General features: G+C 58.3%; 1 protein-coding gene across 3 annotated transcripts in view; it reads right to left on the reverse strand.

Moving 5' to 3' along the window:
- Positions 1-2188: 2188 nt before the first annotated feature.
- ARHGEF4 (Rho guanine nucleotide exchange factor 4) overlaps positions 2189-10638 on the reverse strand; it is a 110886-nt gene continuing 102436 nt past the window's right edge. For 2 of the 3 annotated variants that reach the window (XM_024734495.1, XM_024734496.1), the window contains 8 exons: positions 9688-9864; positions 9436-9615; positions 7856-8088; positions 7442-7571; positions 5630-5761; positions 4627-4870; positions 3880-3957; positions 2189-3353 (listed from right to left, as the gene is read on the reverse strand). In XM_024734495.1, the coding sequence (XP_024590263.1) occupies positions 3202-3353; positions 3880-3957; positions 4627-4870; positions 5630-5761; positions 7442-7571; positions 7856-8088; positions 9436-9615; positions 9688-9864 (1326 nt within the window). In that variant the 3' untranslated portion in view covers positions 2189-3201. The remainder of the gene's footprint in view (positions 3354-3879; positions 3958-4626; positions 4871-5629; positions 5762-7441; positions 7572-7855; positions 8089-9435; positions 9616-9687; positions 9865-10638) is intronic. The other variant, XM_024734494.1, reaches the window with a different exon arrangement.

Genomic DNA, 10638 nt, shown 5'->3' on the forward strand with positions numbered 1-10638 from the left:
GCCTTCCCCTAAGGTTTAGAAGGTATGTTTCTCTGCTTAGGGAAACCCTGTTTGGATCTGGGCCAGGTGACTGAACGTTTCACGATGAGTGATGGTCCTGTCATCCTGCTGCCTTTGAGAACTGAGGCCAGCATCCGGGCCAGGGCCATTCATGGTGACAAGCACAGAAGCGCTTCCAGAATCTTTTACATCTCTTGTGTTCAACCTTTTCTCAGCATTCTTATCGGTTTGGTTATTAAGCCTACCAGTTGTATTATGTGACTGTTTCTTGAGTGCTATGCAAGTGTAGTATTTACAGGAGCCGAATGTGGTTCTGAGCTGTGGGCTAGACAACTGGTCGGTACGCGCCCTGCCCTTCCCAGGCTGGGCATGCAGTGCCTCGCTCCATCTGCTGGCATCGGCACTTCAAACAAGAGGAAACAGATTCTTGGGGCTTGGGATGTACTAATCTCTGGTAGTGCTGTCCTACCAGCAGGTGGAGAAAGGATGGCAGGCACCAGACGCATCAGTATTGGGGCCTGCTTTTTAAGAAGGAAACCCAGACTTCTTCACCTGTCCTTTGTAAACATTTGGAAACAGTATTACTCTGACCAGTTGGGCCACCTTCTCCCTATCTGGCAGCTAACGGCTGGACACGCCCGTTCTTGCCAGCCTGGGCATTGCCCAGACGGGACGCCTGCCTGACTTCCTCTGGCCGTGCAAGGTCAGGCTTAAGGGTGTGGGGCTTGAGGTGGGGGGCAGCTTCTGGTTCTTCTCTTGGTGCTTTCTAAGGACGGGTGTGTCTCTAGAGAGGAGTGGTTGGCATAGGGGAAGGGTGGCCCGCGTGACTCTCCTCTTTAGCACATTTCACATGTTGGTGTGTTTTTTTGTCCTGAGCTGTTTGTTACTCAACCTGAGCTTTCTGAAAGGAGCCTGCAGAGGACACGCTGCAAAGGAGGGTCTGATCTTTTCAGGTAGAAAGTTGCAGAGTTGATCTTACATGTTTCAGAGGATTTGTCTCTTTCCCCACCCTATTCACTTGAACAGAAAACCTCTGGGGTAATCTTATTTGAATCCCCGGGATCAAACATCAAGGGAGACGGTGGAGAGGCTGGCATCTCTGTGCAGGGAGCCTGCAGTGAGCTTCAGGGGATGCTGTGCTCCCAGGATTGGTGTGTTGGAGATGACAAGTGTCTTGGCTTGGCCTCCTGAGCCCTGTTGGAGTCTCCTGTAGGTCCTCGTGCAGACCAGTGGTTGGTAGACTAATTGGGCTGGACCTGAGGCCAGCTCTCATGTGTTCCTGGCGGGGTTACTGTGATGGCCACTCAAGAGAGACCCCAGGGAGCCACTGTTACTGACTAGGAAATTGGTTTTTGTTTTTTTTAAAACGATTTCGGAATACTGTTTTTTTTTTTTAGACCGTTCTCATAGTACTTTTTAAAAACTTAAGTCAGCATTGTCTTCCAGTGTTAAAGGCCCCCCTCACCTCTGCATTGAACTTAAGGTGTCAATCAATACAAAGGAGTGGAACACCCATCCTGAGCCAATTCCATTGTGTGTAAATTCGTACTATTTTAATTTTTTACGCAATCTGATGAGTAGATGCGCTCAGATTTAAAATTCTTAAAAGCACGTTTATTGTAACAAGAATTGTTATGTATTAATACTGCAGTTTTCAATAAAGATTGACTTGTGTTGCATATTGTGATTTTCATGATTTTTCCCCATAGGTTTTGTCTCCAGGTGGCTTGGCCTGGATGGAAGGTGTAGCGTCTCTTAAGTTAGGAAGTCCAGGGGTTTCAGGCTCAGCCCCAGTGACCTGGGCAGTGTGTACGTGTATGAAGGTAGCAGGTTGTGGGGAAGGGGAGGGAAGCCACCCTTGTTCCTCCTCTTGTGGTCCTGTGGCCTGGGTCCTCCTGGGAGGAAGACACATCCTTCCCCATTTCACCATGGAGGAAGGTGAGACCCAGAAAGATTACGGACTGCCTGTCCCCCAAACTCACTTCAGCTAAGCAGACTGACTCTGGAAGCAGCCAGGCAGGGAGGTGCTGAGACAGCTCCCAGTTACCCAGAGCCTCTCTGAAGCCTCTGTCCACCAAAGCCCTGGGGGCCTAGCTCATTCCTCTAGTCTTAGGAAAGGCCTTGGGTAGAAACAGATACGTGGCGAGGGGACGAGAAAATGCAGAGAAAACAAGGGCCGGCAGCCAGGTTATTTTTCACAAGTTTCTTTATGAAATTAAATGTGGTTTCTGGCTTGGAGAAGGTGTAGTGCAAGAGTGACTGTACATGCTGCTGAATTCCCGTGGGCCACAGGGGCGGCTCCGTGCCCCAAGCCAGGCCCTGGCCACACTCATTGGTGCCCCTCCTCTGTGGGATGTAGGCTTCCTTCCAACCCACATGCCCACCAGCCTCTGGGTGGGTCAGTCCTGGGTGCCGGGCCACAGAATTCAGTCCTTATGGCTTCTCACGCTCACTTAGGGTAAGGCAGTCTTTCCGTGTCACTAACAATTCTTTTTCTCTACCGTTAGAAAAACAAAATCTGAACAAAAAATACTGGAACCAGGTTCTGGAATCACCCCACAGCTACAGGTGGACTGGTCACAAACCCTGACAGAAGTATTCAGCTGACTATGGTTTTCTTTCCACTATAAACAAACACATCACAAGTGAAGAGAGGGTGTCCAGCAGCCAGGAGTGTCTAGAGAGGGGCTGGGAAGCAAAAACGGGTGGGCTCTGGGCCAGATGTTTCTGTGTGCAGAATTCCTGGTTCCCACCCACCAGGGACGCAGGCTGCCTGGTCTACCAGCTGGGGGCCTGCAAGGAGAACAGGAGGGCAGAGGGGCACACAGCCTGGCTCTGCAGGTGGCCGAAGGCAGAGACGTCTCCTGCCCAGAGAAACCAGGGGCAGGAGGGATGATTAGATGTCCCGAGAAGAGGGTCCAAAGCGGCATTCTCACACGTGCTGGCCTGGTGGGTGGTTCTGAGCTGTGGCTCCCAGGAGGCCCCGTACAGGCCGAGAGGGTGGCGGGAGGTTCACGTGCTGGGGGCCTGCCTCTCCAGCCAGCGTCTCCAGCGCCCCAGTAGTGGGGAGGAAACCGGGAATGGGGGCACCTCGCACCTCCCACCTCCAGTCTGCGTAACAGGCAGAGGAAGGCTGGGGAGGAAAAGCTGGAGGCCCGCCGGCAGGGCAGGTCCAGATGGTGCCATCGGCGGGGCATGGGCTCACTTGCGGAAGGGCGCCAGCCGGCTGATGCTATGCCAGAAGGTGGACGGCTTCCGCTTGGGCTCTGCCAGCACCAGGACCTGTTGCTGGGGCAGGCTGGTGGGCAGAGCTGGGTGCTTCTGGCGTGTCAGATAGTAGGGCCGGCTGAGGGCTGGGCAGGGGAAGAGAGCTGGGGTCGGAGGTGTGTTGGGAGCCGGGTGGCACAGGGCAGAGCCTGTGGGGGCAGCGGGCCATCCCTGGGCTGCCTCCGACACCCACCCTTGCTCCCCTGGGGCTGACCACACCCAAGGGCCTGGGCTGCCCTCCGTGGTCTGCAGGGGGGATAGCCAGGGGGCGTGGGAAGGCGTGAGGCCTGGACCTGCTCTTGGGGGGGCGTTTAACGTTTCTGTAGGAACAGGCTGTTAGTTCCTTGCCACGAGGTGCCTAGGCCGGCTGCCAGGAAGCAGCGCTGCCTGGGGAAGGAAAAGCTGGCACCGGACAGCAGTGTGCTGCTCCCCGGAGCCTGCGGGGCTGGAGAGCAGGAATACCCACCGCGTGCCTAAGCAGGCTTCCCCTCACCGCCAACCTTTGAGAACTCAGACCTGCAAAGGGCAGCGGGCACCTCTGAGGACCCAGGCCCAGCTGACCCTGCTTTGGGCCGGGCTGCCGTGGCTGGAGGTGGACCACCACCTGCTTACCTTTGGGCTTCCCGACAGCCTGCTGCTTGCTGGCGTTCAGCATGGCCTGCTTCCTCTGTAGCTGGGTGATGGAGAAGCCTGAGAAGGGGCCACAAATGAGAGCCACAGCTGCCCTCCCACACCCCCCTCCTCCCCCCGGCCACGGTCCTCTTGTCCTGGCACCAGTGCAGTCTCTGTGCACCTGGCCCTGCCCACGGTACTCGGGGGCTCAGCATCCCGCCCCACCAGCCTGGCTCGGCCGCCCAGGCGGAGGACGTGCTCCGCAGGGGCGCTCTGGTGCACCTCTCGGCGGCCTGCCTCGTCGCCCTGCCCCGTCGCTCACCCTGCCCGGCTCACCGACGTGGCTGGTGCCTACTGTCCTTTCTCGGACCTGTGGAGGCGGCTCCTTTGCCAGATCCAGAACCGACCTGGTCACCGCCCAGCGTGATGGCCAGGGGCCCAAGGACAGGAGGAGAATGCCGTGCTCACGTGGGGCAGGGGGAGGCCTCTGGAGGCCGGCGCCCACCTCCCACTCCAACTGAGCAGAGGCTCCCACCCTATGGAGTGTGTGCACGCGTGTGGCGGGGGGAAGTGACCCACGCCTGGGGCCGAAGCCACGACGTGTCCCGCAGCCTCGCCAAACCCCGAGGTTCTGCCCGTGTGAGACCGGCCTCTCACAGTCCCAAGGTCATGCTGGCTCCCCGGCACGGGGGCACGGAGGGCTGGGTGGGCCCTCGCGGTGGGGCCAGGCCAAGCGGGTTCTCGCACCTGTCTCCTGGTCCAGCCGCACCTGGTCCCGCTCCCTGGCGAAGGCCTTGAGCCAGCGCTGCTTCTGCTCGGGCTTCTTGGCACACAGCAGCTGGCTCTCCCCCGAGGGGCCGCAGCGCAGCCGGAAGGCGTTCCTGACGCTCACATGGAGCTCCCCGTCCTTCCCGTCCTCCAGGTCCACCAGCTCCAGGCCATCCAGGTCCAGTCGGCCCTTGTAGTAGAGCACGTCCCGGCGGAGAAGGTCCTGCCAGAGACGCCGTGAGCCCCCCGGCCCGCCTGCTTGCCCGGCCCCGCGGCCTGAACCATCCTCCTGACCGCGTCCGAGGCCCTGCCTCACCTTCTGCCCTGTGACCAGAAGGGCCAGCGGGCTGCAGAAAGTGATCTCGGGAGGCAGAGCGAGCCTGGCTCGGCCCACGACCACATGCTGAACCCATGGCGAAGGAGGCGCTCCTTGAGTTAACATTTACTGGCTGGCCTGGGGGTCTCTGAACACCCCCAGCCTCACGGGGAGGCAGCCATGGAGACAGGCAGCAGGCCAGGGCCCACAGTGCGCAGCAAAGGAGAGCATCAGTCTACCGAGGCCAGGCCAGAGCCAGCGCTCAGGAGGGCTGCCCAGCCACTTGTGCCATGTTTTCAAAGGGGAGTAGAGGCCATCAGCAAAGAGGAGGCCTGGAGGCAGCTGGAACAGAGGCTCCCAGGGTTGGGAAGGGGGAGCTGAGGTTTACAGGAAGAGGAAGAGCTGGCTTGAGAAGCGAGCAGGGGCTCTTCAGGAAGGAGGGTGTTCTTAACAGCACTGTGTGCGGGTCAGACTCTGAGGGCCACCCTCTGGTCCCTGGGCCACTAGGCTCACTCTGTAGTCAGCCCCCTACCGCGCGCATGCGTGTGTGTGTGTGTGTGTATGTGTGTCTCATTTTCTCTGGGCAGCTGCTCCCAGCCCTCGACCTCACTCCCTCCATTCCTGCTCTGAACAGGTCCATCTAGCAGGGAAGAGTGACTCTGGTACCTTCTTACAGTAGATGAGCTGGTGGTCAAAGAGAAAAAACATCCTCTGCTGGCTCTTGGCTTGTGGCTGTGTGACACGAGTCAGCTCCCCCGAGTGGATGAGTTCTGAGCTCCTGACCAGGAGATCTTCTCCCTGGGGAACCCAAGGGGAGCCGTGAGCTGAGTGCTCCCATCCTGGGGCTTAGAGCAAGGCTCTGCTGGGCTCGGTGTCCTGTCTCTACTGCTGGCTCGGTAGGTGGGGTCCTTACTGGCCCTGCCTGCCCACGGCCCCCGTCGGGCCAGGGTCTGCAGCAAGCAGCAGGCCATAGAGGAAGGGGTTGCTCTTGAAGCCCGAGGAAGTGGGGCGGAGTCAGAAGGCGGTTTGGCCTAGGAGTTGGTCATCTCCGTTAAATGAGGCCCCACAGCAGTCATTGGCGTCAGCATTCGCAATGTGGCTAATCCCTATCAAGGTGTCATTTAGGAAAACTATACACCGATTTTTAAGACTTAGTATGAAATCAAGACTGTGACTATTTCACCAATGGTATTTTATATGTTGATTACATGTGGAAATGATATTTTGGATATACTGAGTTAAATGAAACATCATTAAAGTTAGTTTCACCTGTTTTTTTCTTTTTTTTTTTTTTTTTTGGGCGGTACGCGGGCCTCTCACTGTTGTGGCCTCTTCCGTTGCGGAGCACAGGCTCCGGACGTGCAGGCTCAGCGGCCACAGCTCACGGGCCCAGCCGCTCCGCGGCATGTGGGACCCTCCTGGACCGGGGCATGAACCTGCATCCCCTGCATCGGCAGGTGGACTCTCAACCACTGCGCCACCAGGGAAGCCCCTTTTTTTCATTTTTAAGATAGATCCTAACACATACAAAATTCCCTATGTGGCTCACACGGTACTTTGATTGGACAGTGCGGCTCTAGAGAACAGTTAGACCTGGCTGGAAGTCACTTCCGAGGCCTGTCTTTCAAAAGGGTTTTCGGAGGTTTTCCTCTGGCTCAGTGTTACTTAGTACCTGAATTCCTATCATCAGACTTCACACTTTCAGATGAAGCCCTACTGCACCCGGTTCCTCCAGGAAAATGCAAACCACAGCCAGGCGCTGTTGGCAGCCATTCAGTTTGGGATAAGTGAGTCTGTGAGGGTCCTTGGTCAGGGCTGGGCCTCAGAACCAATCATCAGGAAAGCAAAAGCCAGGCACCCAGAACAAAACACAAATCAAACACTCAGCCCCCCTCTCAGGGAGTCTAATTCCGTATTTCTAGGATGGGGCCTAGGAATCTTGTTTTTTCACAGATTTTACGGTTGGTGGGCGGAGTTGGAGAGAACAGGACAGGACCGTCGCCGTTAGTTCAGGCATCCGTGCTGCCTTAGAAGACGAGACTGGCCCACGTGAGGGGATTGTGTATGCCAGGAAAACGGAACCAGGAGGCTCCTCCGACCGGTGGCAGTCTGTCTCTGGTCACACTGTGGCAAGCCTGGCCCCTTCTGTTGGGCGCCCCAGAAGTTAACTCGAACTTGGGGGCCCAGCCTGTCCCCAGAGGCTGGCTGGCTGCACCCTGAGAGGAGCATGTGGCATTTTACACGTGCCCTGAGCTCTTCACCAGGAGGAGGCCAGCAGGCCTGCTCCGGGAGCAGCGCTCAAGGCCTGGGGCTCGGACATGGGCCGGGCTGGCCCTGCAGAGCCCCAGCTCTCCCTCCTGACACTAGCTCCTGTTTGCTGGCTCCTAGGAGCATGGCCCCCTGCTTCAGCACCCTCCTAGGTTTCTCAGGGGCAAAGGCCAAGCCCCACGGCATTTTCTGGGGGTGTTGGGCCCTCACCTCCCAGTCCTCTATGGAACTCTGCCACTGAGCGATCTTGTCGATGTTTTCAAGTCTCCGTTTCCGTTCATTGATGAGCTGGGCCACATTCTTCATGGCATGTAAGGCAGCTTCCACGTCCTTGAAATCCCTGGGGCAGAACAGAGGTGGAAGAGGGCTTACGAGATCCCTCTGGGGCTGCGCCCTTGGGCCATTTCTCCACCCATCAAGTGCATACCCCCATCTTCTCCATAAAAGAGGCACAGAGCAGAACTTAATATCCTATTCAACTTTATTCAGCCCAGGCCCTCACTGCAAGGACAGCTCACGAAGGCTGGAATTGTTGTACGTTTCGGTCTGTGCTGTCACCCCAGTGCCCGCAGTAGTGCCCAGCACACTAAAAGCCTCAACAGACCTCCCCCAGCACCCTCCTACCTGTGCTGGGGGTGCGTGTACTTGAGCAGCTCAGCCAGCTGCAGAGGGTACTTGCAGATCTTCTGCACAGGGGTCAGCAGGAAGCCGTCCAGGGAGATGTCGATCATCTTCTGCAGCAGCCGGCAGGCCTCGAAGAAGTACACGTACTTGCTGAGCTTGGCGAGGCGCGAGAGCTCCACGCAGGCGTTGGGGTGGTTGTTGCAGTACTCTGAGTAGATCTGGAAATCCGCTTGCTGCGGGCACAGCTGGAGGTGAGGACGGCTGCCTCCTGACCCCACCAGGCCATGGGCAGTGTGGGGGCGGGGGCGGTAGGCAACTCAGGGAGCCCAGGCTCTGTCTACCTACGTCTTTGGGCACAAGCCACGCAGAATCGTGCCCAGGGACGTGAAAGACCCCAGAAAACTCAGGCATGCGCTTGCCCGTCGCCACCTAGCTTTCTCTGCAGGGCCCTCAGCAGATATTTTGACAGTATGCCAGGTTTCTGGGTGAAATCCATGATATTAATAAGGAAGGGATATCACAGCCCAAAAGGAGAGAGAGGGAGATTAAGAGAGACCCCGACGGCTGTGCCTCCCGGGCTGTCTTCCTCCTCAGCCCAGTGTTCTGCTTCTTCCTCACAAAGCTCTGGCCTCACATCTGAACACAGCCGCTGTCAAACTTTACTCAACACCACGTGACAGAGATATATCCACGTCGCATGTGTGTTGTACGGGAGACTCACTGTGCCTGCTTTTGTGTGTAACTTTCATCTACCTGGAGCCAGAAGGAGACCTAGGTCTGACCTAGGACTTCGTGGACTTAGGTGGAAAAGGAGGGTAGCTGGCTGCCTGGCAGGCTGCTGTGATGGTCCCACTGGGTAATGCTGATAGCGTGCCTGTTAGACATGCCCTGTTTCTCATTCCCTTGTCACAACTCTGCCTGATGAATAATACGGGACCCAAATTCCCACACTCACTCAGGTACCCAGACCCACCACCTGCTTCTGAGGTCACCCTCCTCAGCTTTCCTCCTGCCACTGGAGAGGGGTAGAAGGGCCTCCCCAACCCCCCACTGCTAGCAGTCGGAAAGGAGCCCAGGTTGTCCTTGATGGGCTGAGCTAGACATCCTCTGCTCAGCCCCACATGACTGCCACAGGAGAGGGATGAGAACAAGGAGTCCACCTAGCCCAGATGAGTCCAATGAACCTTGGCTAAAATGTCAACTGGCATTTAGAGTGGAAGTAAGAACTAATTCAACCTCAATTCCAGTGTGCTCACTGTGAGAGGAATCCCAGAATTCACTAGGAACAGCCCTTAGGGTGTTCAGCAGGTGGCCCAGCCCACCTCTGTCCCAAGCAGATCCTTTCCAGGGCCAAAGCCTAGGCCTGCCTGCTCCAGGGAGCCTTCTGCGGCTTGGTTTGCCCACCTCACCCCACCCGGACCCCCAGAAGCAGAGAAACTTCTAAAGCAGAGTGGAAGGGTGACAGCGGTCGGGGCCAGGGATGGTGGGGCAGGGCAGAGCCCCCAGCAGAGATGGGGGGTTCAGGGGCTACCGCACAGGGTGAGGGCCTCGGGGACGGGGTTCCAGGGCGGGCTGCTCACGTGTTCCAGGAAGCAGGCGCCCAGCTCGCTCAGGTGTGGCCGCTCCCGGTTGAACTTCTGCTCCAGCGCCTTCACGAAGGCCTTCTGGCACCGGTAGATGTCCTCGATGTTCCCGAAGATGGTTCGCAGCTGCTCCTCGCTGAACATGTCCACGCGCTTGCGACACTGCCTGAGGTAGCCCTGGGGGCGCGGGCGGTCAGGCTCATCTCCGGGTCCCCTCCACCCCCAGCCCCGCCAGCCCGCGAGCCTCACCTCGCAGATGTCGCGCAGGTGCTTGATGTAGTCCCGCTCGGTGCTGAGGATCTCGTTGATGACGTTGGTCCGCATCTGGTCCTTGCTGCTCTGCGCCTCAGCCCCGCCGTGCCCGGCCCCGCCATGCCCGGTCCCCGGCGCCGCGTCGTCCGCTGGCTCGTCCTGGTTCACCCGCAGCTGCAGGCAACACAGCCGGTCAGCATCCCTCGGGACCGCAGGGGCAGGAAGCCGCTCCGTCACCCGCACAGTGCCCGCAGGGACGGGGGACGCCAGGTCCGAAGGCGCCCCGTTCCCCGGCCTCCCCCTTACATTCGGCTCTGCCAGGCATAGTGCTCGGAACCGGGCACATGCTCACTGCAGGGCCTCTGAGCCAGCGCCTGCTCCTACTGAGCCCTCTAGGGGCTGTGAAGGAAGCAGACGGGTGATGTGGCCTTGCCAGCTCTGGGACTGTAACTAGGAAAGGCTTCGGTGCAGAGAGCGCTGTTCCTCCGGGAGGTCTGGGGCAGGAGAAGCACTCCCCTCCCCACAGCCCTCTGCCTGGTTCGGAGCCTGCGCCTGGATTCCTTCCCTGGAGACCAAAGGCTGCCTTAGGTCTGGGTTCGCTCCCGTGATCTCTTGGGTTAAAGACTTAGCTTGTTCCTGCCTCAGTTTCCTCAGGCGTAGCGATGGCTCCCAGATCCCAGGACTGTTGTGAAAGTTAGAACTGAGACGCCCCGCGCAGATGGTCTGCACAGCGCTTTGCAGATGCCTGGGAAGCCCAGCTGGCTGTGGCGGCTGTACTCTAACACACAGACACCACCCCCCCCCCGGCCCCCGCGCCCGGAGGGGACCACTTTTCTGACTCGTTCTTCACTGGCCGCTGAGGACTCCTGGAGGGAGGGGCAGGGGCAGGGTTGGAGTTGGTGGTGGCGCAGGAGGAAGGCTGTGTCTCGATTCCCAGGCCAGGCTTCC

This window comes from Neophocaena asiaeorientalis, unplaced genomic scaffold (assembly GCF_003031525.2).
Source record: "Neophocaena asiaeorientalis asiaeorientalis breed wild unplaced genomic scaffold, Neophocaena_asiaeorientalis_V1.1 scaffold32, whole genome shotgun sequence".
NCBI classification, from domain to species: domain Eukaryota; kingdom Metazoa; phylum Chordata; class Mammalia; order Artiodactyla; family Phocoenidae; genus Neophocaena; species Neophocaena asiaeorientalis.